The 27,956-nt window shown below is 44.9% G+C and overlaps 1 protein-coding gene across 1 annotated transcript; it reads left to right on the forward strand.

Moving 5' to 3' along the window:
• On the forward strand, positions 1-27,768 carry Srsf4 (serine and arginine rich splicing factor 4). Its single transcript, XM_036177689.1, has 6 exons — positions 1-348; positions 17,765-17,907; positions 18,568-18,680; positions 22,960-23,174; positions 24,943-25,032; positions 25,167-27,768. The coding sequence occupies exons 1-6, from the start codon at positions 242-244 to the stop codon at positions 25,975-25,977; spliced, it is 1,479 nt and encodes a 492-aa protein (XP_036033582.1). The 5' UTR covers positions 1-241; the 3' UTR covers positions 25,978-27,768.
• The last annotated feature ends 188 nt before the right edge of the window (positions 27,769-27,956 follow it).

Genomic DNA, 27,956 nt, shown 5'->3' on the forward strand with positions numbered 1-27,956 from the left:
CCAGCCCTGGCCGGGCGGGAAGCGGGCGCGCGCTCCCTCCCGTTCCCCTCCGCCCGGGGGGAGGGGGAGGGCGCGGGCCGCGGGGGCGCGCGTTCTCGAGCTGCGTGCTCGCGTACGTCGCCGGGCTTCGGCTGCGTCCGTCCCGCCGCCCGCCCGTTACCGCCGCCGCCGCCGCCGCCGCGCTTTTCCTTCGCCGGCCGCCGCCTGAGGGGGGCCGGGGCCAGCCGCCGCCGCCGCCGGGATGCCGCGGGTGTACATCGGCCGCCTGAGCTACCAGGCCCGGGAGCGCGATGTGGAGCGCTTCTTTAAGGGCTACGGGAAGATCCTGGAGGTGGATCTGAAGAACGGGTGAGGAGGGCGGCGGAGGGGCCGGCCGGGGGGCTGACAGGGCCGCGGCGGTGGCTGGGAGGCCGCGGGGACGCGAGCGCGGCGCTCTCTGGGCGCTAAGCCGCCGCCGGCCTCCCCTGCTCCGCCATGGCGGCGGCGCCTCGGGGGCGCGGGTAGGCCCGGCTCCCACTGCGCCTGCGCGGGCGGGGGTGGTGGCGGGATAATGGGGACGGCGGCCCGGGTTGGGCTGGGGATCGGGCTCGGGGCGCCGGGCAGGCCTGGGTTTCTCTCGCTGGGCCGCGGGACCGAGGCCTGGTTCGTCTCCGGAGAGAGGCGGGCCTTTCCCGCTCTGGGGCTGCTGGGAGCAGGCGAGGTTTCCGGCTCCCTTCTCCCGGGTCCCCAGCCTGACGGACCGGAGGGTTCCCGGCGCGTGTTTCTTGGGGACGGGAGCTCTGGCTTTTCTGTGTGCAACACTTTTTTTTTTGGGCGGGAGATTCTAGTTTGAGGAGTGTAGTGACAGTTTCGAAAGTATCCTCTTGCTGCGCTGAAAGCCTTGCCCCGCTCCCTTTACGAGAGTAAATTAAAGTCCTAGCTCGTTATCTTGGGGGAGTCCGTACAGAGTTTCCACGTTGTGGTTTCGGTTCTCCGGCTTGCCAGAAAATGACTGCTGCTGTAGGGTTTGTTGAGTGGGTCGTGGCCACCCTGGCTAGGTCTGCGTCGACTCCTGGTGCAGGTGGAGACGCATCTCGAAATTGCCTACTTAACAGCTTTCCCCGTACGACCGGACTTGTATTCCTAATCTGCTTTGGCGAAACAGGGCTAGCAGAGGCTACCGTACCAGGTGCAGGGAAAACGGATGAGCCTGGAGAAGATACGGGCATATTTTGCTTGGAAGCTGAGAAATATTAAGTAGGACTTGAAAGACGTTAAGCGGCGGAACGGCATTGGAGGTACTAAACCTTGGGTGTTTGAGGAGTCCTTGGTTTTGTTGTCTGTTGTTTGTTTTGTTTCTAAGACTCTTCCGTTGGTCCAATGAGACCAGTAGTAACTGACACTTGAGAAGAAAGAAATAAGCCTTAGTATGTATGAGTTGCACATGAACCAACACGTTCTCAGACTGTCTGGATTTCGAATTGATACTTAGAAGAATCTCCGTGCCGAGAAGACTTCGATGAAATGTTTAGAGTACTATATTCGCATATATTTCTCATTTTGTTCAGTGACCTTACAGTTCTTACAGAAAGTATTAGCGTGAGAGTTTTGCCTTTTTGTGGTACTTACCTTATGTGTGAGAGATTGACCCCATCTTTTCCCCCTACTGCCCAAGTAAGTTGACAGAATAACTTTGGTGGGGAAACATGGGTTTTGGAAGCCAGATCGGTAAGAGTCAATTCCTGGGTACTCAGTTTAAGTTTCTTTGAGCAAATGACTTAGTTTCTCTGAACCTGTTTTCTCATTCACGTGGAAGAGGAAGATCAGGCAGAATACTTTTGCTGTACACTACTGAAGTCATCATTAGGAAGCATCTCAGCTCTTAAGTGTTTGATAACAGTATATTTGGTGATGGCTCTTTTCTCGGGGTGTGGATCACACCAGGATGCACACATGTGCTCCTTGAGTTGAGGAAGGCGGCAGAACTTCTGTTCCTGACTAAACTGGTAACTGTTGACGTGCATTTTGAATCAAGGAATGCTGGTTCTCACTCAGTTAAAACTCAGACAAGTAAAACGTGGAATAGTTTTACTAAAATTGATTGTTTTTTTTTAACAATTTTTATTTTATGTGCATTGATGTTTTGCCTGCGTGTATGTCTGGTGCAGGTGTCAGATGCCCTGGAACTGGATTTACAGACAGTTGTGAACGGCCATGTGGTTGCTGGGAATTGAACCCAGGTCATCTGGAAGAGCAGCTAGTGCTCTTAACTGTTGAGCCATGTCTCCAGCCCAGAATAAATTTTTCTTAAAATGAGCTTTGGAGTCTGGCTTTACTAGGGCTTGAAATGAAGAAAGAGAAGTGTCCAGAAACATTATGTTTTAATTCATGAAGAGGTGGTCCACTGAGGACCAATTGTAAGATATCTTCTAGCTTGGGTCAAAGTCATGAAAGATCTAGAAATTTAACACCAAACCAAAAACTACTACTAAGAGTTTTACAGCCAGGCGGTGTTGGTGCACGCCTTTAATCCCAGCACTCGGGAGGCAGAGGCAGGTGGATCTCTGTGAGTTTGAGGCCAGCCTGGTCTACAGAGAGAGATCCAGGACAGGCACCAAAACTACGCAGAGAAACCCTGCTTCAAAAAAACCAAAAAGAGTTTTACATTATGGGGCTGGGGTGATGGCTCTATGGTTAGGAGCTCTGGCTGTCTTCCCAGAGGGCCTGGATTCAATTCTCAGCATCCACATGGCACTCACAACTAGCAATCCAGTTCATGGGGACTTGACACCTTCTGGCCTCCTTGAGCACTAGGCAGGTATGTGGTGCAGACATACACGCAGCAAACCATACATGTAAAAGCAAATTTAAAATAATAAATGTAAAAGGTAAATAAAAAGTAAAAGAGTTTTACACTAAATTTTAAATCCTGAATAGAAGCAAGCTAGGGGAGTGCTAAGAGGACAGACACTCTCAGGACCCTCACTGCCTGAGTCTTTTAGAAACTCTGATTCTTAGATTGCCAAATGATGGATGATGTGCATGAAATCTATCATGATATATCATGGTTGGATTAAGGAATGGAAAGTATTTCTGAGATTTAAAGATAGGTGTGACGGGCATCTTAATTTCATACAATATGACCTAGCATCATTCAGTAGCTGTGAGTGTAAGTTCATAGTCTTCATCCTGGGGTGATGGTGGACTTCCTTACAGGGAAATGTCTCAACACTTCTGGAATGAAACTCTAGAATAGATCTGGGACTAATAGGTTTTAAAGAATGGCTAGAGAGTTCACATTTGTTAAGGTAAGATATCTTGTAGGTGTTGGCAGATGGGTTGTGAATAAAGTTGAGAATTAATTAGGTCAGTGGTAACATACCTTATACTCGAAGAATAGAGTTTAAATCTCCAGGAAAGGATTTTGTGGCCTCTTGAAAAGAGGCACGCATACAAGCACTTCAACGTTTCCCTGCTTGCCGCTTTATTGTGCCAGGCAACCTACCTCTAGTTTAGAGAACTTAGAAACAGATGGTTCTTTTCAGGGAATACAAGTGTGATGCACATCTCCCTGGGGCCATATTGACCATACATTTCTACCTGCCTCATAGTCCACTGTGCCTCAGTGAGCAAGAGTGGACCAGATGAATTCTGGGGGTGTCTCAAGGAAACAAAACCACTAGTGCCTTTTCTTGACCCTTCAGCTTTATGGTGGCTCTTGTGTTGGCTTTGATTACATATAGAGTATATAGATTTTCTTTTTTATTAATCACTTTGTTGTAAAATTTTCTCTCTTGCCACAAACATCTTAAAGTTTCAGTCACAGATCTTTTTTTTTTTTTTGAGTAAAACTTACTGCATCCTTAGTTGATTGATTTACTTGCTTAAGGGCTAGAAGAATAAGTTCCCAAATCATTGAGGTTTTCTTTCTTTAGCTAGCTAACGTCTCATGTCAAAGCATTCAAGGGAACATGAACTGTAAATGCCAGAGCCTGTATTTGTCATGATAGTAAAATGGTAGATGGCTAGAGTTTCAACAGAAAACTTGAAATTGGTGAGGTTTTGTTGTTGTTGTTCTTTTTTTTTTTTCCATTTCCAGTATTGGTAGGTTTTGTCTTTACCTTTGTTTAAAATTGGAGTGGTATGAAGCTCGTGGTCTGTGTGTGTTTTAAAACTCTTGCAGTGAGTTAGGTCCCTGTTGTGTTTCCCCATCCTAATCATGCACCACTGGGCCTTACTTGCTGAGAGGAATCCCTGTCACCCTCAAAACCTATACAGGCATTTTCTCCGTGGACTGAAGCCTGCTCAGGAGCTTGCTCTTGAGAGGGAGAATGAAGGACGTCTAATTAAGCTAATGTCACAGGTTATGGGTTTCTGGTGAGTTGAGCCACTGCCAAATAGCCAGTAAATGCTTCACTGTTCAGTGATGATGCAAGACTGTGCTTTTCCCTTAACAAACCCCACTACGCCACTACCTTAAAATCCTCTTCCAGCCTTAAGAGTAGTGTGCCACCTGAACTGTGTCTCTTAAGCATTTGAGTCTGGTTAGGAATTAATCATATTTTACTTTTCCTTCAAAATACAATGTATTTCTCATTATGACAGTTTTACACGATTAACTTTTTTCTAACATAAAGGAAGAGGGACAAACGTTATCTGGAGATGATCCTGCCTGCATTTGGGGCACATGACCTTTGTCACATCTATATCATCACACATACTTTATATATTTCTTGCCCTCCCCCCCCCCTTTTTTTTTCTTTTTTTCAACCAACTTGGGGTCATGTGACACATTATTGCCTGTTTGCCTAAAAGCCTGGTCTGTCTGTCTTTGTGAATATTCTCTAACTCCAACAACCTGCCTTGAATGGTGTGTTGTATTATGCTAGGGATCTAGCCCCAGGCTCCATGCATCATAGACAAGTCACTCTACACTGAGCCATACCTCCAACCCCTGCAATATGACTTTATAATGATTCTATAGAATTGCTACAATATGAATTCTATTTAGGGTATACAATTAAAGTTAGGTTAGACATTATTGGTTTACACTATTTTATACATATGTGGCACTGGAAAATATTCTTTATGTAAAACTTTTTACACATTTTTAGGATTTGGGGCATAAAAATATATATATGGATTTTTATGTTTTCTGGTAGCCCTTGATTTCCAAACCACTTGTTTTGTTTTGTTTAATTTTATGTATGCCCGTGTTTTTCCCTACATACATGTCTGTACAGCATGAGTGTCTGGGGCCAGAAAAGGCTGTCAGATCTCCTGGAAATGGTGTTACAGACAGTTGTGAGCCACCATGTGTGTGCTGGGAACAGAAGCTAGGTCCTCCAGGAAGACAGCCAAAATGTTAGTAACCACTGAGCTATCTTTCCAGCCCCAAATATTTTTTACTTCCCTTGTTTAAGAACTCTTTGTTTTCTGAATTTTCAACTAAGCTGTTTTATACTGTTCTGAGCATTGTGATTTTTTTTTTTCATTTAGAGATTATGTGCAGCTTGTAGGTAATTCAGACAATGTAAAAACCAGAGAGGAGGGCTGGAGAGATGGCTCAGAGGTTAAGAGCACTGACTGCTCTTCCAGAGGTCCTGAGTTCAATTCCCAGCAACTACATGGTGGCTCACAACCATCTGTAATGAGATCTGGCACACTCTTCCGTGTACATAATAAATAAATCTTATTTTAAAAAAAAAAAAAGGAGGAAACTGGGTGGTGGTGGCACACGCCTTTAATCCCAGCACTCAGGAGGCAGATCTCTGTGAGTTCAAGAGATTTGTCTGGTCTACAAAGCAAGTTCCAAGATAGCCAGAGCTGTTACACAGTGAAACCCTGTCTTGAAAAACAAAACAGAAAGGAGATGCTAAAGATCTTTTGAGGCTTTCTGGTGATATGTTATGGTAATCCTAACATTTAGGGAGCTGAGGCAAAATGATTGTGTGTTCAAGGCCAGTCTGGACTACATATTGCAGCTAGACCCTGTCTCTTGTTGCCAAGGCTGGCCTTAAACCCACTATAATAGTCTGATGTTCCTGCCCTCTCCTTCCCACGTGCTGAGATTGTGGATATGGGCCACCTTGTCTACTGGATGCAGGGTCGGACCCAGAGTTTCTGAATGCTCAGCAGCACTCCCAGCTAGTCCACCCCCAGTGCTTTGTCTTTGTCTTGTGTGGTTTTCTCGTTACATTGAAATCTTCTCAGTTGGTGCCTAAAAGTCCTTGTCTGCCTGGGCTGTGCTTTGTCTAAGCTATTCCCCTAGGTTGTCCCCTAATTCTAGCTGTTATAAATAAACCTTTGTTGGATATCCTGCATGAAAACCTTTTTTTGGCATTTTGTCTTAAGACATATTTCATGAAATAAAATCATTAGTCCCAACGGAAATGAACACACAAAGGTCTTAATGCATGGTGGTGCAGACTTTTAATCCCAACAGGCAGGGGCAAGCAAATCTCTGTGAGTTCCAGGCCAGACAAGACAACATAGTAAGATTCTGTCTCAAAAACAAAAAGAACATACCCAGTTACAAGAACACCAGCAGAAGCTAAGAATGCACATATCATGGCCACCTCACCGGCATTAAGTCATGGTACTGTTTAACATCTTTGCTGCTTGAAGCTGGACATGGTGGTGTCTACTGATAGTCCCAGCTATAGTGAGGTGAAGGCCAGTCTGGGCAATGAAGTGAGTCCTTGTCTCAGAAAGAAAGAAAAGGAAAGGGGTGGGGGGGATGGGGGTAAATCCAGTCTCAAAAACAAAAATCTAGTCAGGTGTGGTAGCTGCACTTGTAATCCCAGCACTTGGGAGGTGGAAGCACCAGAATCAGGAGTACAGCAAAGTGTCTGTGACTCTTCAGGGAGTTTGAGGGCAGCCCAGACCTGTGAGACTGTCCTTAAAAAAGGAAAGGACAGGACAGGACCCAGATGAAGTAATGTTCTGTCATTGTTTTGATAGTCGTATAACTATTACAGATGCAGTCAATCTTATTATGTTACTTCTTCCCACCCAAACTGAGAGATTGAAACTCTTCTGAGAAATCAATACCAAGAAACAAAACTATACTTTAAATTATATCTAAACATTTCTAACATAAATTACCCTGGCTCCAGTTCTCTTTTCTTGGGTGCCAGACTCCTGGTTTGTGTTATGAATAAGCATTACATGTAATTATTTGGTCAAGACATTTTAAAATTCCAGTCTTCATATCTTTCTTGTTCCTCTTTTTCTCATTGAGATGACTACACAGATGAGAGGCCTGTGAGAGGATCTCTTCTCAGAGCACATAATGTAGACTGGATGACATGTGTGGTTTGGGTTCTTGGAGTTTGGGGAATGCTTCCAGGTAACTTAAACAGAAAAAAGTGTTCCACAGATCTGAGAGAATATCAGGAATGGCAATTATAATGTGTGAGCTAACACTGAACTCTAAAAACAGTAGAAAACATTAACAGCTTGCATTTGTATGGTCTCTCTTTTTAAATCCATTTATGGGGGTGGGGCATGCCACAGCACATGTGGAGATCACAGGAAGACTTTTGGGAGTCCGTTCTCTCCTTCCACCTTGCAGTTTCCCAGGATTCAACTCAAGTTGTCAGGCTTGGTGGAAGACGCCTTTGTCCACTGTCCTGTCTCACCAGATGTTTCAACTGACTGTACCAAAGCACTTTGTAAACGAGTGGTGTCCCCACTTTGTGCTGATATGGAAACTGAGGCATGTGGTTTTGACAAACCAAGATCACAGAATGAATTTGTGAAAGCTCTGGAAACTGCAGGCCATTTTTTTATTCACATGCCAGCTATAGCATTGCTGTGACAGTCAGGCTTCCTGCTGTTCCTTTCCTGCCTGAAGGGGCAGATCTGGGTTCCCTGTAGTCTTCTAGAGGCTTCTAATAAACCACTGAACCTAGTGACACAGGCTGTGCTTATAATGTTGGCCTTGGGTAAAGAATGGATGGGGAGCGCTAGGTTAACGCTCCTCAGGCTTCTCTGTCATGGCCACCTGAGCTAGGATGTGTCTGTGTCAGCACAAAGTTCAGTGTTTTCCCTACAGCCTCTGATCTTAGAATGGCCTCCGAGTGAAGGGCCGGATTGTGCGCTGGATATACATAGCCATATTTTAAAGCAAGGCCCTGGGTAACTTTTCTGGGCTGAGGTGAAAGTCCCAGGCTAGAGCACTAATGCCAGGCATGAGAGCTAATGGTAGAAGAGCCCTCAAAGGACTAGAGGGAAGAGGGGACTGAGGAGAGCTTTGAAAGCAGCCAGATGGTCAAGACTCGACAGGCATCATGTGGTGCAGTGAGGCAGTAGATCCAAAAGAACTTGAAATTTTTGTTTAAATAATAAAATGGCCAGTTTAGGGAAAATGTACCTCCAAGAAATAGCATTGGCATCTCACAGTTGAAATGAAAAAGAATAGGCAGCTACTCGGGGGCAGTTAAGATGGACTTGTAAACAGCCAAGGTGGCCCCAGAGGCATAAGCTTTGCGAGCTTAACACCTTACAACCTGCTCCCTTTGTTGTTTAGAGGATGAGCCGGCTTTCCGTGTGGCTTTAGTGTGGATTGGGTAGCACTGTTTGTTAAGTGTATCCTTGTGGTGAGTAGACATAATGGACATCAGTGGTGCGTGTTATTTGGTGTCCCAAGAGATGTGTTTTGAACTGGTAATAATGAGGTCAGTAAACTTGTGTTTAGTTTGTGGTTTGAGCTTCATAAACATTAGTGTGAGACTTTTTAAGGGTCAGAAAATTGAAAGAGACACAGGTGTAATTTTGCCCCCCCCCCCCTCACTCCCTGCTTCATACTCTAAGGAAAGCAGCTTTTTACTCTAAAATAACTATTTAGTAATGACAGGGAGGTTATGGTTTTATAATTTGATATTTATTTATAAATGTGTTGCTTTCTAGGCATCCCATCCTAGGCAAAGACTATGGTAAGAGCCCAGGGAAGCAGTTAGCACGCTAGGCTCTTTTAACCGTGTTGCTTCAAGGGAGGTGGCACACGACTTTAATCCTGGCACTCAGGAGGCAGAGGCAGGTGGATCTCTGCATTCAAAGACAGCCCGAACTACAGAGTGAGTTCCAGGACAGCCAGGGCTACACACAGTCCCTTGTACCATTGAGCCAAACCACCACTAGCCTGCTGCATGTATTTTTTAAACAGTTTAGGATGATGGAAGCAACTTGGCAGATAGGCCATCGGAACAGTTATAAAGTAATACTTTAAAAATCTACTTATTCTGGAGTTTTACTTAGTTTTTTATAATGTTTCTATTTTTCTCACCTCATTATGTGAATATTCCTTGAGGTGGTCTGGTATCTGCACTGTGGCTTAAGACCCAAACTTGGGTTGGGGATTTAACTCAGTGGTGGAGTATTTGCCTAGCAAGCCTAAGTCCCTGAGTTCAGTCTCCAGCTAAACATCAAAACAAACCCAGAGACTTGAATTTACCTATTTCTTTGTCATTTTTTTCATCAAATGGTTTACTCCATGTTAGTCATTTTTCATTATTGTAACTACATACCCAAACGAATGAACTTGAAAGAAGAAAGACATGTTTTAATTTGCCATTTTAGAGGTTTCAGGCCATGCACAGCTGGTTCCTTGGCTATGGACCTTTGTTAAGGAGAATTCTTACCAGTTGGAACCTGTGGTGATAGAGACTGCTCGCCTTTGATGAAACAAGAAAAAAAGTCCTCCAAATATATACCCATGATCTATGTCCTCCAAAGTTTCCACTACTTCCTAATAATTTCATCAGATTATAAATTCATTGGATTAATCCATTGATGAGGTCAGAGCCCTTCAAACTGTTGAAATTCTTGTAGTTATTTTTGTTTCCACTAGTAACTTAGTAGAAAGCATTTACAACTTAATAGAATTCACACACTCCAGTTACAGATTGGCATCTCTGCCTTTACTGTGCTCATAGCGATGGTCAGCATGTGGGCATTTGTCCTCTCGTGCCTGTGCTCCTGGAGCCCCTATTTTTTCCAGGTTCTCTTGTTAAGGACTACTTTCTGTTGGTCTGGGAGGTGGCAGAGCCTGATGGGGTGTAGACTTTAGGTTAGGATTGGAGTTTGAAGAATCTCAGAATTTTGAGTAGCCTTGGCCAGACCCAGCAGCAGCTCCAGATTGTAATTGTCTGTCTAGGAGATGACAATAGACCTCAAGAGTTGGGAAGACGGAGTAACGCAATGAGTGCTTCCTGTAATGCTTGACACATTGCAAATCATAGAAAAATAGGAGTTGGTTAATGAAAGGAATTTGAAGAATGAGTCCTAGTGGGGTGGACTAGCTTGGAATTAACATTAAGTCGGGTCTTAGATGTTGTGTCATCCATTGCTGCTGAAGTTGTTGTATTTGGAAGTCTGTAAACCTAGTATTTGACTTCTGGCCCATTTTTTTTCTCCTCATATTCATGCATAAATACAAATATTTTGGTCCCAATCACCATTCCTTTGTAAAACTAATTAATTAAATGTATCCTTAAGAAATATCTTTGGTGATCACTCATGTCACCACAACTAGGTCCAGATATCTTTAGCCTTATCTAATTTTTGCTGATCCTTAGAAGCAAAGACAGACTGCAGGGGTTGATGCGGGACCTCCAGAATGGAGATTGCACAGAATAATCTTATTTTTCCTCTATTCTTCTAGTCTGTTATGTTCTGAACCCACACATGTTTTCGGAAGGACCAGATGGCTGACACTGGCTAATGGGAACCAAAAGACAAGAGTGAAAGTAACCTGGTTGTCTCATGCCCCAGCTTAGAGTGCTTCACCCTACCCCAAGACCAATGTCCTTTTTCTCTGGAGACTTCACCCTGCTGTACAAAAAAACTACTACCACCTGGCTTATCTGAGGTTAGATTATGGTTAAGTCAAGCAGCAGTACTTATTAAATAGAAAAGATTCTCTTCTGGACTGGGAAACAAGAGAAGCCTTTCAAAGGCTTTGGGATCTGTGGCTTAAAGCTGGGATTCAAGAGACCTGGGCCTGGGTTCACCTCTAGCTCCACACTTAAATGTTCCCTGACCATGAACAAGCTGCCTGGCCTCTCCATGCCTTAGTTACCTCATCATGAGTGAAAATAATAATTCACTCTTCACATTTATTATGACTAACAAATGAAATATTACAGATAAAAGTATTTCTTTACTGTGAGCCAAGCACTATGCTAGATACCCAATAGGTGCTATTCTTTATTATGTGAAAGCCCTCATAGTTGATGATAAGCACAAACAAGAAGCAAGACTTGAAAAGAAGAGCATTGCCTTGTAAGACATAAGGCTGATGGGAGCACTAGAGAAATGGCTGGATGAGCATCAGGCACGCAAGGTCCTGAGGCTTCCTGAAGGAGGTGCTTCTCGGCCTTAAGTAAGAAGGTTGAAAGTATTCAGCTTGTATAGTCTAAGTGTTGAGAAGTACATAAAGATATTAGGAGGCATAGATTTCTAAACAACAGAGTAATTTGCTGCTGGCTTTCCCCACTACAACATAAGAGACAAGTTGCCTGAGTATAAATAGCTGTAGTCTGGAATTGTGGTCAGACAGAAACAGTCCCAAGGAGCCAGCACAATGAGAAAACTAGCAAACTTGACCGTAGACACTGGAACCAGAGGAGAGTAGTCAGAAATGGTTGTAAGGTGTTGGGAGTGAGTCAGGTGATCAGGGGCTCTGGAAGAGAGAAATCATGAGGTAGGTTTTCTTCTTTGAAGGTGGGGAAAGATCAAGTGCAGACTGAGCTGTGGCCAACCGTTTGCAGACCAGGAATCCACACTAGCTCTAATCAGAGAGCTCTTGGTGTGCGGGAACTGCCAGTTTGCCGACGTGAAAGAGCCCCAGGCTGGGTAATGGTGAGCCCTGAAGTCGCACCCCAGCTCTGCCACTGAGTGAGCACGGGTAAGTCTTCCACCTTCTCCGGTGGCCTTGATGGCCCTCCCTCCTCTGAGACTAAAGAAAGGGAGGGCAGAAAGCCAAGAGCAGCCTCCTTCCTGTCTCAGAATAGGAAAGGGTCTCAGGAACCTGCTCCTGGAGCAGCAGCTTGCCACTGTGGGTTGTAATCTCCCTCAGTCACTGCGGAAGTCACCTCACACCCATGACCACTGATGCTAAGCAGTAACTATGGCACTGGTTAATGTGCTGGGAGGTCTGGCTGCTGGTGCCCTGGAATGCTGCAGACCTATGGCATCAGGGCAGTTACACTGTTCTCATTCACATGCTTTTCCAAGTTGGCCTCACCTGAGCACGAGAGTTGGCTGTAGAACTGTCTTTGTTCTACAGGTTTCTGTGCACTTGATGCAGCTACCAACAATTACTCTGTACTGTCCTGTCCATGTACCCTTTCACCTCTTAAGACCCAAGTTGGCTGAAGCCTAGGATCAACTGAGTGCTTTGTAAGAAAGCTGTTTGATTCCTGTTCACTGAATACCATTTCTTTCAGGGCAGATTTAAGGAAGGGCTCTGCCCTCAAAATACAGTACCACTGACTCTAGATTGAGGGTTCAAGCCACCCTGTGGGTTAACTTCAACAGATGAAAATTTTTCCTTGGCTACAGCAACATCCCTAATCCTGACCAGCCATGGAGAGGTTCGGTTCTTACAAGGAAAATGAGTGAATGTGGGAATGGCTCACCACATTGGGAAAGCAAACTCACATCCTGCTGATGGTTGGCTGAGGACTGTCATGTCCACATACAAAGAAAAGCATGTGGCACAGTTTTAGGACAAAGGTGAGCAGAGATCCACTGTGGAAAGGGGAACATTTTCCTTACTGAGAGACCGCCCGAGGCATGCTCCTCGGTAAGCAGTGTTGGTGGGTGTCTGCCGTCGCATGGAGGCTTGCTTTCCCTGCTCCTTGTATCCACTCCCCGGCAGCACCCCCTAGTCACACCTGCTCAATTAGTCATTGAGTAGCTCATCTCCAGACCAGCCATGCTTATCATTTCTCCCCTAGGCCTGTTCTCCAGTCTCTGATGAGTGAGGGTGTTTGGAAGACAGACAACCCTAAACTGTTCTGAAGAGGGTGAGATAAGTGGCATCCTCTTCAGTAGAACATAAAGGAAAGCGCACCCCCAGTGGTGGTCAGCACCTTTGGTATTTAAAGTACCGGGGTCAGAGAAAGCCTGTTTGGCACGGTGTGAACTTGGGTGATGACTCTTACAAGAAATGTAATGAGCATTTCTAAAATGGACATCTTAACTGAGACCTTGTATTGAAATCAATGTCATTCCAGTTGTACGTTCTCAGTTTGACCAATAACCTGAGCAGTACATCAGCTGCGCATGAGGAAGACTAGAGCATTACACAAGACCAAAATCTGAGCAGCCATGGGTGTGGCATGGCTCTGCTTTATGCTGTCCAGGTACCCCCACTGGACTTGTTTCAGAGTCATAAAGCTCCACAAAGAAGAAGGGGTATCAGTCTCTCCCCCCCCCCCCGCCCCCATTCTTTTGACTATATTTGTCAGGATATACCCAGAACACAGGAAAACCCTTTGGGAAGAGGCGGTAGAGAAAGACTGAAGGAAGATTTTTGGTTATTGAAGTGTTGTGTGTGTGTGTGTGTGTGTGTGTGTGATAGTGCTTACACATAGCATAAGGGCCAGCATGAAAGGCTGCCACCCTGGAGGAAGTTGAGGTGTAGGTTTTTAAGCAGTCTCTGCTAGATAGGGCCTGCACCTAAGTTCCTTCTCTCCAATTCCTCACACTCATCAGTCTAATACTAGAGTCTGTTTAACCATGCTCTTAATACAGCAGTGGCAGGTTAGAGTTAGAGAAATGGAGCTGTTCAAGTCGTGTTTGTGAGGCTCACAGCCCCCACAGGTTTTGTCATGTGATAAAGTCACATGTATGCCTCAGATCCCTCCCAACCTGCACAGGAAATTCCAAAGAAGAGTTTTGTTGTTTTTTGGGGTTTTTTTGAGAATTGTCATGTTACTTGCTGTAAAGTACAAAGTGGGTGGTGTTCAAGTTAATATTTAATTTTAGAAATATTGCCGGGCGGTGGTGGCTCACGCCTGTAATCCCAGCACTCGGGAGACAGAGGCAGGGAGACAGAGGCAGGCAGATCTCTGTGAGTTCGAGGCCAGCCTGGTCTACAGTGCTAGTCCAGGACAGGCTCTAAAGCTACAGAGAAACCCTGTCTTGAAAAAAAAAAAGAAAGAAAGAAAGAAAGAAAGAAATATATTTATTAGCCGTGCAGTGGTGATAATCCATTCAGGAGGCAGAAGCAGGCAGATGTCTGAGTTAGAGGCCAGCCTGGTCTACAGAGTGACTTCCAGAACAGCCACGGCTACACAGAGAAACCCTGTCTCGAAACAAAAATAAATTAAAGAAGAGAGGTACAGGTTGGCTTTTTAAAAATCTAATACTAGAAAGATTTGCTTTTCAAAGGTAGAAAAGTTCAGCTGAAGGACTGCTAAGGTATTTAAAACTAATTTGGGATCCAAAGTTTAAAAAAATACCTTAGACAATAAATGTTAAATTTATTCACTCATTTATCATACTCTTGATGTTGAGACAAACTTTAGTTGTATGTAGTATATACTCTTATTTGACAATTAGGCACAATTAAAATCCGTTTGCTGTGGAGTTCATTCTATACAGAACCGGGCCTATAGCCAGAGAGTTCTTTAACTTTCGTGCCTCAGTTTCTCATTTGTGAAACAGGGTTTCTGGTACCTGGCTCTTGAGTGCTATGAATAAGGTCACATTGTTTAGAGTAGTGACCTTATTAGAATGACTAGTAGGTGACGTTTTATTACTTACCCAGGCTGCTGCCTATTCAGGAGCCCATATACTGGACCTGCTCACAGAAAGCAAAGCTGAGTAGAAATCATACATTGTTGAAACATAGTAGAAACACACTTCCCTAGTTTTGTTCCGTTCACAGAACCAGAATTCCCACCATTTCTGCTTTTTCTCTATGGATTTTTTTGTGTGTGTGTGTGATTTCAACTCCATCCACTATGCCAGTGGCCGAGAGAAGTGACAGTCTGATGTCTGATTTGATCTTTAACCTGGACTTTGCATTAAATGCTCCAAATAGATTTTTAAGCTTTTTCACAGAGGAGTCACCAAAGTTTTCCTGTGAAATAAAATGTACCTAAGTCAACTATTTGAATAAGTAGCTCCCCCATACTAAATGACCCCCTGTGAAGTTTTTAGAAATATATTAAGAAAGATTACAGGGGCCATTTTCCTCTGGCATCATAAATTGTCCCTCAGTGGTAGAGACTGGTCTGTCTGAGCATTGATTTATGTTTAAATGACTGCCTCCCCTAAATAGGTGTCACTGCTTTCCCTGAACAGTCACATGAGCTCTAAATGTAAGCCATAGAATGAGGTGGTCTCTGCGGAGAGCTGCATTACACAAGAGTCTAGGCTAAAGCCTTACTGAGCCCACAGCAGCTGGGCTCCTGGCTCATTTGCCCTGCAGAGCTTAGGGTCTTGGATTTTGTAATTCTGTGATTTGTAATTATAAACCTTAAGTGTGTAGTCTTTAGGAGTCGGTGCTGTTGTGACCTCACATTAAGTCATATCCGATTATTGACGGGTACTGAGCCAGTGGGTACTGTTTAGAGAGAGAGAGCCATCTCATCATGCTCATGCAGGTGTTCTTGCCCATCCCTCTACTCGGTGTCTGCTTCTCACCTGGTGCCAAGGGCAGTGATAGCATGAGCAGAGGAGAGCAGAGCAGATCCAGAACTGCTCTGCACAGTTACAGAAAGGACCATACTTTGTTCTTTTTGGTATTTTATGATCTTTCTAAATAGATCCTAAACCAAGCCGAAGTAAAGTAGTGTTGGATTAGTTGGGGGTTTTGTTTGTTTGTTTGTTTGTTTTTTAATCTGCTTTTTGAAAAACTTTACCTAGCTAGGGATGGTGGCATATGCCTTTACATGGGAGGCAGAAGCAGGTGGATCTTTTGAGTTCAAGGCCAGCTAGGGCTATAGTGAGACCTTGTCTCAAAGAAACAAATTATCACTGTTAAATAATCACTTCCCTGGTGACTCATTTTACCTAGGAAGAGGGAAGGTAGCTGCAATATAGTGTCTGTTAAGGGTTTTTAGTGACAGGCGGTTTTGAACATGAGTGGTTAGGAAGGCTTTATTTTATTTGCCTTGACAAATGCAACAGCATGCTTCCTTAAGACCATTCTTACTAATCTCTCCTGATTCCAGCCTGTGGAAGCCTATTTAAAGGACTCCACAGAGCTACGTAGGCATGTGTTCTGAAAACACTTCCTGTTAAGGAACTAGGTGTGTCTTTCTTTGTTTCTTTTTTTTTTTTTTTTTAATGGAGATTTTTTCCTAAAAGTTTGAATGCCACTTAGACATTTTAGCATAAAGAACCCTCTCCACCAGGCTAGCGCAGTGGGTAAAGGCACTTTCTGCCAAGTCTGACTACCTGAGTTCAATCCTTGGGACCCATGTAGTGGAAGAAGGGAACCAACTCCTCCCACAAGCTGTCCTCTGACCTCCACACATGAGCCATGATGCACATACTTAAAAAACTAACAAACTGTGATTTAAAAAATTAACTCTCCAAAGCTTGACCTGGACCTTGTCACCTTGAGAGATTTGTTTGGAAAGAACTCTAGTAAAGGTGGATTTCAGCAATTTTGTATTCTCATTTGACATTTTAACTAGTACATTACAAACTCAAGAAACCAGACTAGGTCTACACAGTGATACACACCTGTAATCCCCACAGAGGGGCGCTGAGTTCAGGGCCAGCCAGGGTAACACAGTGAAACCCTGCCTTACCCCCCAACAGAAAAAAAAGTCCTAAGATTTTTGTTGTTGTTCTTGTGGCCTGTGTCCAGTGTCACTGTGTTTAAAGAGGAGCACCGTTTGCACTGTGTGCACAGCTTGCAAGAGTCTGATGAACTGGCTTGTAACTCCTTTGTGATTGGGCAAATCTGAAGGATGACTTTGGTTTTTAGATACAGACTGTTCACAAAGCAGGCCTTTTATAGACCAAACTAAACCTTCATTCAAGGGAGTTTAACCTTGCTTATAAGTATTTTGTAGGTTCTGTACTTTACTTAACAAACGTAGTCTATAGCAGGCATTAAAAGGATTGGGGGGGCGGTTTCCCCCATATGTGTTAAACCACTATATCTCTTGTTTGAAAGTACCTAGAAATACAATATACAGACACTTGTACAGTTGTATGTAGACCACTCCAGCCTATCTCCAGACACCGTGGAAATGAGCTTGGAATCCCACAGGGAAGTAAGCAGCTCCAGATGTTTTCCTCCAGTAATTTCTAGAATAGTTCATTCATTTGTGACTGATTTGTTTAGGTAGAAAAACAGGAACTTTAAAAAAAAAATAACAAAAGACTTGACAAGAGACTTTAGATACTGTGACTTACCCGCTTTACTTTGAACATGACTTAACAGTTAATAAAACAGCGCATCAGTGAAGGCCCAGCTGTACCTAAGGTACACTTGTAAGACTGCAAGAGGGTAAATTTTCATATGGGGTTTAAAATATCACAGATCAAGTCCTGTAAAGTTGAGGGATTTGATTTCTTAAACCAAGCAGCCCATGATGTTTGCTGCTGCTTCCTGCTAGACCTCACACAGCCTTCTGACTCTTGAAGCTGCCTGTTGGCACCAAACAAGGTGGTTTGGGCTACAAAAAAGAAACTTGGCCCTTAGTTTGCAACCCCCAGCCTGTGCTAAGCATGAACCTCATTGATTTCTGACATGTTAGTGAAATTGGCTGCCAGTGGTGCTAACCAGATTTTGTTTGCTCTCTTGTAGGTATGGTTTTGTGGAGTTTGATGATCTGCGTGATGCAGATGATGCTGTTTATGAACTGAATGGCAAAGACCTCTGTGGTGAACGAGTCATTGTTGAACATGCCCGAGGCCCACGTCGGGATGGCAGTTACGGTTCTGGCCGCAGTAAGCATTTGAAGGACACATTTGTATCTTTTAAAATACAGAATTGCAAATGGAAATTTTAATTCTCAGGCATAAATTTGTTTTAATACTTTATAATGTTTGATGATGTGTTTGTTTTCCTCTGTAATGCAATTAATTGTCTGACATAAAGACCTCAATTTTAATTAAAAGAATAAAGACCTCAATTTTAATTAAAAGAATCCTTTGAGGTTAAGATGACCTCCTCTGCATTTGCTGACCTTGGTTACCTTTGCGTGAGTGGCCCTTGGCTGACCAAAAATAGGAATCCAGTCGTACTCAATTAGACCTGGGTGATGAGGATCCCTTAGATACAGATGAGATTGGTTTCTTTTTTTCCCTGTGAAATATTCACAAAAAATTTAATCACCATGGGTAATAATAGTAACTGACTTAATAATTTGCTTTTTCTAAATTGTTGATATCTGTTAATTTATACATGCAAGTTTTAAAATATAAATATTAATTAGTGAAAATGTGTGCCTATAACATACTGAATTTTCATGTTTAAACTCTAGAAACAGTGAGGTTAAAGTATGCATGCTCTTGTTTGGAGGGCGGCATTAAGTCAGATACTTGAAGAGTGTGTGCTGTGACATCTTTTCACACTTTAGTGATCTTGTCTTTTTGAACCTTCTAAAGGTGGATATGGTTATCGAAGAAGTGGCCGAGATAAATATGGTCCTCCTACTCGCACAGAGTACAGACTTATTGTGGAGAATTTGTCAAGTCGGTGCAGCTGGCAAGACCTAAAGGTTTGGGCCTCATTAATTTTCTCAGCTAAGGTTGGGCATGGGTAAGAGTAGGAAACAAGTCATTTATGCAGGCCTGGGCATTCACAGTGTAATGGGTTACATACTTGGAAACCACCAGGGCATTGGGCAGTTCTCCAGATAAAGGTCCTATATGAGTGCAAAAGGCATCAAAACACCACCCCTACTTTACATACGAGGAGGCTAACTGCTCCAACGAATCATTTGTGTTACTTGGAATTTTTCATTGCAGACAGTGTTCTAGGGAGGTAATGGGGTGAGGTTGCATAGAAAAAACTAAAACAACCCATGTTTCTATAAACCTGGCCAGAGCATTGCAAACCGTCAACTTCCAGTGTGGGCCGGCACAATGAAAATGTGTTCTTCTATAAGGTTTGTCTCTCAGTCAGGTATGGTGGTATGCATGGTTAAGCAGTCAAGACAGGAAGATCCATGAATTTGAGGCCAGCTAGGGCTACATCGTAATTTCCACAAGTGAAACCTTATCTCAGAAAGGGTGTGGAGGGGTCAAGAAATACTTATTGTGAGCTGGGCAAGGTGTTGTTGTATGTCTTTAATCCCAGCATTTGGGAGGCAGAGGCAGGCAGAGCTCTTAAAAGTTAAGGACAGCCAGGACTACATAGACCTTCCTCAAAAAAAGGAAGGAACAAAACATTTAGTCTGAAAGGGTTTTGGCATCAAAAACTAAGACCCAGGGATAGGGGCACTGGAGAAAGTCATTAAGAGCACTGGTTGCTCTTCCAAAAGATCTAGATTCAATTCCTAGCACCCACATGGCAGTTCACAGGTGTCTAACTCCTGTTCCAGGGGAATCCGACAACCTCACACACATACATGTAGGCAAAACACCAATGCACATAAAAAAAGTAATTAAAAAAAAAAAAAAAAAAAAAAAACTTAAAAGGCCCAGGATTGGCTTGGGATGTAGCATGGTGATAGGCACTTCCCTGCTGGCACATAACACTCTGGACCGAAGCTCAGTACCACAAGAATGAGAAGTTAAGTTCTTGTGCTGCTGTGGCTGTCAGGATGCCCGAGTTAGCTTCTTGAGAACAGTGTTGGTTTTCAATCTTGGTAGGACAGGAAATGTGCTAAGTAGTATCTTACTTAACCTGATGGTCTTAGAACAAATGAGAGGGGTGTTCTGTTTCCTTTTTTTTTTTTTTTTTTTTTTTTTTTAAACCAAAATGAATTGAGAAAAGAGTAGCCAGGAATTAGGAATTCTTTACGTTCTTGTTATCTTTCGGTTTTTGAGACAGGGTTTCTCTGTGTAGCCTGGCTGTCCTAGAACTTACTCAGTAGACCAGTCTGGCCTCCTCTGTCTCCCAAGTGCTAGGATTAAAGGCATGTGCCACACCTCTGCCTAGCTCATAAATTTCTTTTGTACTAAAAATTGAACCTTGTACATGCTGAGCAAGTGCTATACCACTGAGCCATATGCCTAGCCTTCTCTCCCTTTTTAAAGTCCGGGGGGGGGGGGGGGGGGAGTATGTTGAGACAGCCTCACTGTGTAGACCAGGCTGGCCTTGAACTCATCTAGAGACCACCTGCCCCTGCCTGCCTCCTGAGTGCTGGGATTAAAGATATGCATAACTTTGCCTGTTTTTGAAGTTAATTCTTACTAAATTGCCTAAGCTGGCCTTGAATTCACTCTTTAGTTTATGGAGGCCTTGGACTTACCCCTCCTGAATAGTTAAAATCACAGGCCTATATCACCAAGCTCAGCTTTTAGAATTACTAATTTCTATTCAGAGTTATTAAAACAAAATTTTAAAGTCTAAAGGGTCCTAGGTATAGAAAATATTGGCTATGAATAAGGAAATGAAAACACTAAACAAATTAAAGGTATCTTATTCTTCAAAATCTATAATTTGGGGCTGGAGCTGTGGCTCAGCAGTTAAGAGCAGTGGCTACTCTTCCAGAGGACTCAAGTTCAATTCCCAGCACCATGTAGTAGCTCACAACTGTCTGTAGCTCCCCCAGGGAATCCAGTGCCTGCTTTTGGCCTCCTTGGACAACAGGCATGCACACAGTGCACAGACATACATGCAGGCCAAACACCCATACACGTAAAGTAAAAATAAATAAATCTTTTTGATTTTAAGACAGGGTTTTGTTTTGTTTTTTATAACCTGGGCTGTGTTAAGTCCATAAATTTATATTGCATTATATAAATTGAGTTGGAAATGTGTAGCATATTGTTGCCATGGAGAATTGGTAATTCATCCACATAGTGGAGTAGGATTAAGAATTTGGAAGCCAGGCGGTGGTGACTCACACCTTTAATCCCAGCACTCCGGAAGCTGAAGCAGGTCGATCTCTGTGAGTTGGAGGCTGGTCTACAGAGTGAGTTTTTAGGATGGCAAGGGCTATGCAGAGAAACCCTGTCTCAAAAAAAGGAAAGAAAGAAAAGAAAAATATTTGGTTCCAGAGGCAATTCCATAGTTTCCCTGTGTAGCCTGGCTGGCCTGGAACTCAATCTGTAGACCAGGCTAGCCTTCAACTCCTCTGCCTCCCCATGTGCTGGGATTAAAGGGATGCAACACCACACCTGGCTAAGAGGCAACTCTTAAAAGGATTTACTCACAGCCATGATATGTCTCTATTAACCCTCCCCAACTTTACTTAATGAAAAAACAATTCCAGCCAGGTTGTAGTGGCACACACCTTTAATCTCAGTACTCTGGAGGCAGAGGCAGGTGGATCTTTTTGCATTCAAGGCCAGCCTGATCTGCAGAGCGAGTTCCAGGACAGGTTCCAAAGCTACACAAAGAAACCCTGTCTTGAAAAACAAAAAAACAATTCCATACTGGATTCTTACTGCTCTGTTTCCTTGCAAATACCTCACTGACCGTGAGCAGTGAACAACTTTGTTGAAATTTTATTGTCCATATCTATAAGTTGGGTACAGTTCTATCTGCCTGTGTGGTCATAATTAGGAGTAAGCACTTTAAACATGATTAAACATTGGCTGTGGAGCTGCTGTTAGGAGCCATCTATTAGCCATCACTAATTTGGAAGTGTGACTAGCTGAAATAAAGTAGTGATGTTGGGGACTGAAGAGGTGGCTCAGTTAAGAATACTTGCTGCTGGGCTGGAGAGATGGCTCAGAGGTTAAGAGCACTGACTGCTCTTCTGAGTTCCATTCTCAGCACCCACATGGTGGCTCACAACCATCGGTAATGAGATCAGGTGCTCTCTTCTGGCCTGCAGTCATACACGCTGTATATGTAATAAATAAATAAATCTTAAAAAAAAAAAAAAAAAAGAATACTTGCTGCTCCTTACAGGAGCTGGATTTGCACCCACTATAGTGACTCAAAGCAGTCAACCGGCATGGTGTTAATCCCAGCACTCAGGTAGATCTCTGAGTTTATAACTGGATGGAGGAGACCCAACACACTCTTCTGTCCTCTCTGAGAGCACCAGACACACATGTGGTACACAAACATACATGCAGGCAAACACTCATACACATAAAATAAAAATTAAAAAATACTAGTGCTAGCCCAGCCATTCACCAATATCTTCACCCTCATTCTGTCAGGGTAATCCCATTTTGGTTTAACCATGACTAATGACCACATTCACTTAATTATGTCCTAGTTTGGATGGCTCCTAGCCCTTTATTCAGGTCCCATACTTCTGCAGATAAGTCAGATAAATTCTGTGTAGAGTCATTCTTGATTGGATTATGAATAAAGGTCAAAATCTAGGTGTAACCTCCTCTCTTGACAATTGAGAAACCTCCAGAAATATGCAGGGGTGGTGACCAGAAGATCATATATATTAAGACGCTGACAGGCATGGCATAAAATGGCAGTGTTTACAAACTTGGTCAGGACAGAACTCAACAAATGAACACAGACCACAAATGTCTATCAAGTGTGTTACATACTGACTACACTGGGATTTAGCTGAGGCCTACCCAGAGTCAGTCCTCTCAACCTTTCCTGTGCCTCCTTTGTTCACACGTCAGCTCTGGCTCTGGTCTTTGGACCACACTGACTCCTGAGGGACAGTGAGGACCTGTGGCCTGAGGGATTATGGGTAATTCTACTGCCGTGCCACTTGGGCTGGCTTATGCACTTTTTTTTTTTTTTTTTTTTTTTTTTTTTTTTTTTTTTTTTTTTTTTGGTTTACCAGAGCTGAGGCTCGAATCCAGGGCCTTGTGCTTGCTAGGCTTGCTGGGCAAGCGCTCTACCACTGAGCTAAATCCCCAACCCCAACTTGTGCACTTTAACTTGTATCTTTTCTTTAGGATTACATGCGTCAGGCAGGAGAAGTGACGTATGCAGATGCTCACAAGGGACGAAAAAATGAAGGGGTGATTGAATTTGTGTCTTACTCTGATATGAAAAGAGCTTTGGAAAAGTTGGATGGAACTGAAGTCAACGGCAGGAAAATCAGATTAGTTGAAGACAAGCCAGGTTCTAGACGGCGCCGGTCTTACTCCAGGAGCCGGAGTCACTCAAGGTACTGTTGACATTGGGAGTGGGCACTGTGCAGTCGTTCACCAACTAACATGAACAGTGCATTCCTCCTCTCCTTTTGGGTTCTCAGAGCTCATTCCATGTGGGTCAGTAACTCAGGACTTTGAACGGAACATGTGTTTGTGGAAACTCCTGAACTCTTACATCACAAATGCAAACAGAAGTAAAGTCCTCTTTCTGAGGCAGGACTCGGGGCTTCTCACCTTTCTTCTGGAGAGCTGTCATAGCCTGGGCTAGAAGCACATGTGACCATAGTGCCTGTGCTCACTCTGCTGATGAGCAAGGCTCAAGAGGAGAGCTCACCACCAGACCTGAGCCACCTTCCCTGGACCCAGCACAGCTAACCCCCCGGGGTCAGTAAGGACCCTTATGGAGATAGTTCACAAAGCCAGAGGTGATGGGTACACAGGGCTGTCTCCAGGGGGTAAAGGCCTGGGTGAGGGTGACTTTCCCAGAGTAGAGAGCTACCACTTTTCATGCCTTTGTGTTGAAGTGAGGCTGTCTGGTGAATTTTCCCACAGTTTTGATTTCCTGTGAACACAAGGCTAGGGCTTGCAACATTAAAGACAGGGCTCATTTCAACAAGGCTAGGGCAGCTGTCACCGGAGCCCCGTGTCTTCAGCCTCCTGCCTTCTGTCTCTGCTTGCTTTCCATTCCAATGCACTTTTCTGCTTCCCCATACCTTTCCTCGTGGTCATTTCCAGACCTCAAAGTTAAAAGACCAGTTTGAATGTATTTGCAGTATCCTACCTTGTTTTCTTTCCTTCCTTTGTATTTATTACATACTGTTATGTTTATGCTGTGTTTAAGACATCATAAGTTACAGCACTTACCTAAATATCCCCAAGACACAGACAATACATACTTTATCTTTACCAAATAGCAAAGCCATATTCATATTTACCTGGTTGCTGCATGGGTGTCTTTTGCTGGAGTGTTTCCTGGCCAGGGTCCCGCTCAGTTGTGGAGCAGAAGTTGTTAAGTCTCTTTAACCTGAATCATTCCCACCTCTTGTCTTGGACTCCTGCACTGGGGTTACACGCACGCACACTGTGCCCAACTGTTGGGTGGGGCAGATGGTTTTAGATTGAAGAAATGTCTTGGTTGACTCTAGCTAGTCTCTTTTTTATATAATGAAAATTCTTTGTGTATGGGTGTTTTGCCTACATGTATGTCTGTATTGTGTGCACCTGGTACCTGTCGAGGCCAGAAGAGGCATCATGAGTCCTGGGATTGGAATTATAGATGGTTGTGAGCTGCCATGTGGGTGCTGGGTATCAAACCTGGGTCCTCTGCAAAAGCAGCCAGTGGTCAGTGGTCTTAACTGCTGAACCATCTCTTCAGCCCCTCTAGGTAGCCTTTTATTGGCAATCTCTTATTATTTTATGTGTATGAGTATTTTGCTTTGCATGTATGTCTGTGTACCGTGTACATGCTATGCATCTGCTGAGGTCAGAGGAGGGAGGGGAGGGGAGGGTATTAGATTCCCTGGAACTGGAGTCACAGATAGTTGTGAATCACCATGTGGGTGCTGGGAATTGACCGGGTCCTCTGCAAAAGCAAGTGCTCTTAAACACTGAGCCAGCTCTCCAGCCCTTTGTTGGTAATTTTAAATTTTCTTTGCCCCAGGTCTCAAGAGGTAAGGCAGGTGGATTTCTTTGAGTTCAAGGCCAGGTCTACCTAGCAAGTTCCAGACCAGCCAAGGGTAATGAGACCCTGTCTCAAAAAAGTTCATTTTTTTCTTTCCACAGGTCTCGATCTCGAAGCAGACATTCCCGGAAGAGCAGAAGCCGAAGCGGCAGCAGCAAAAGCAGCCATTCAAAGAGCCGATCCCGATCCAGGTGGGCCCGCAGCTCCCCTTGTCCTGGCCCACTTCCACGCAGTATGGCATGCCCCGTGTGACCTGTGCTCCCTCCACTCCCTGACTTGCAGGGGGTCTAGTCAGCTGTTTCTCACCCAGCACTGTGTCTTCCAGGTCTGGTTCCCACTCCCGCAGTAAGAGCCGCAGCCGCAGCCAGAGCCGCAGCCGCGGGAAGAAGGAGAAAAGCCGGAGCCCCAGTAAAGACAACAAGAGCCGCAGCCGCAGCCGCAGCCCCGACAAGAGCCGCAGCAAGAGTAAAGACCACGCCGAAGACAAGCTCCAGAACAATGACAGCGCTGGCAAAGCCAAGAGCCGCAGCCCCAGCCGCCACGACAGTAAAAGTCGGAGCCGGAGCAAGGAGAGGAGAGCAGAGGAGGAGAAGCGAAGGAGTGTGAGCAGGAGTCACAGCCAGGAGAAGAGACGCAGCCAGGAGAAGAACCTTCTCAAGAGCCGGAGCCGAAGCCGGAGCAAAGGGGGCAGCCGCAGCCGCAGCCGCAGCAAAAGCAAGGACAAGCGGAAGGGCAGGAAGAGAAGCCGGGAAGAAAGCCGCAGCCGCAGCCGCAGCAAGAGCGAGCGCAGCCGCAAGCATGGCAGTAAGCGTGACAGCAAGGTGAGCAGCAGCAAGAAGAAGAAGGAGGACACCGACCGCTCCCGGTCACCATCCCGCTCAGTGTCCAAGGAGCGGGAACATGCCAAGGCAGAGTCTGGCCAGAGGGAAGGCCGGTCTGAGGGCGAAGGTGCAGGCCCCAATCCAGAGCCCCGAGCCAGGTCAAGATCCACTTCCAAATCCAAACCTAGTCTCCCCGCAGAGTCGCGCTCCAGGTCAAAGTCAGCTTCCAAAACGCGCTCTCGGTCCAAGTCTGCATCCAGGTCTGCTTCCAGGTCGCCCTCCCGCTCTAGATCCAGGTCCCACTCAAGGTCCTAACCGGCTCTGCCACGCTGGAACTGCCGAGAAGTCTTTTGTACATGTTGGTAGCCGTAGCACAAGAGTGAAGTAGAACACCCTCACTGCTGAACATTGAACTCCCCGAACGGTGTGTCTCCAATTGTTCAATCTCAGTGCTTCCTCGGTACCGCCTCTGGCGCCAGGTCTCCCGCTCCACTGAAAAGCAGCTCCTCCAACCACCCTTTACTCACAGCAGGACATCCAAACGCCTTGGCTCTCAGGCCCGGCCACGGCTAAAGGGAGCTCGGCACCCGGTCGGCTTCTCGGGCTGGAATGATGGCATAGGTAGGTGTGGTGAGTTCAGCCGTTTGCCCTCGAGTCGATGATGCCCTTTGATGTATGCCACGTAGTGAAAGTGCAAGTCTTCAGTTTCCCGCCACTTTGGTTCCTATTTCTGGACTTAACAACGTTGTGAATAGCACAGTCAAGAGAAATTGATACCTGCATAGCCCATAGGAAGTAAACTGTAGAGTTCCATATTCTGGTATTGTGATTATATTGTTTTATATTAAAAAAAGAAAAGAATTTTTTTTTAATTTTATTTTTCCCCGTCTTGCAAAGTATAGTGACCCCTGTTTCCATTAAATTTGAATAAAGACTATTTTTGCTTGACAAAATTTCATCGTGCTTGAATCTAAATGGCATTTTCTGATGTCTCATCTGTCCTGCTTTTTTTTTCCTGTGGTGGGGAAGCAGGACTTCCCAAAGGATTTTCTCACCCAGCACAGTGAAGGCAAGTCTCCAGAGTTTGTGATTCTGGGGTTCTCTTAAGAAGCTTGTGGTCCATCTGAGGAGAAATGAGGCTATTTGGAAACAGCATCACCAGTGAGTTCTTCACGAACAGATTCTGTGCTTGTCATGAGTCCACCCCATCATGATCTGTATCACTGTCAAATCTGAACTGAAAACCAGGGGCAAGCTGCAGGATGACCTTGTCCCAGTCATTCTTGCACTGATTGCTACTTAGCTCAGGAGGTGCCCCAGACAGTGCCTCCTGTCTGGTGCTTGAGGGACAGACAGCAGCAAGGATGACACCAGGTACTTTAGGACATGTGGCACGCTGGAGGACAGAGCACTGTACAGGAATCTGTTGGGATCTGTCCCGAGAGTTCAGGCTGGTCGTAGACCTGCAGGGGTCCTGGAAATACAAAATGAGGCTGTTCCCTTTCCTTCCCAGAGTTTCTGCTTGTCTGGGAATGGCTAAGACAGAGCAGTATCCATTCAGGGAAGACAGCACTGTGCCAGGGAACATGGCTTTGAATAAGTGGTAGGCAAGCCCAGATGAAGGTATGGGAAGAGTCTTTAGTGCCAGGGAAGCCAGCCTCTGCCCTGTCAGCACAGAGGCCTTCAAAAGAACTTGAACAGGAAGGTGCTTGCAGAGCTGTGCTGGAGGCCTGCAGGCAACGGCTCTCAGTGTAAAAGACCAGGTGTCATGGAGTGGGGTCGCGGCGGTGACGGGAGAGGGCATAAGAGAGAACGGTGAGACAGGGCCGGTGCCTTGGGAGAGGTGTTCAGGTGGCTGGTGGTGATGAAGCCACCCTGAGCTGGAGAAGAGCTGGTGAACTGGTTCGGCTTGGGATCCCTAGAACAGTCTAGGCAGCCAAACTGGGGGGTTTGACTCTAAGACTCCTGTGAACTTCCCATACCTTTATCTGGGCTCCTCATGTCGTCATGACAAGGTAAGGAATCCACCTCAAGATCATACAGGTCTCCAGTGGGTGTAAAAGAAGTGTCTTAAAAGTGTGGTGGTTTGGGTTTTTGTATGTTTTTTTGTTTGTTTTGTTTTGGTTTTGTATGCCTTTTGCCTGCATGTATGTGCGCACACCCTGTGAATGCCTAGTGCCTGTGTCCGATCCCCTGGAACCGGAGTAACAGATTGTGAGGCACACGTGAATTCAGGTCCTCTTCAAGAGCAGCAAGTGCTTTTTTTTAACACTGTCTCTCCAGCCCCGAAAATG

Source organism: Onychomys torridus, chromosome 2 (assembly GCF_903995425.1).
Source record: "Onychomys torridus chromosome 2, mOncTor1.1, whole genome shotgun sequence".
Classification (NCBI taxonomy): Eukaryota; Metazoa; Chordata; class Mammalia; order Rodentia; family Cricetidae; genus Onychomys; species Onychomys torridus.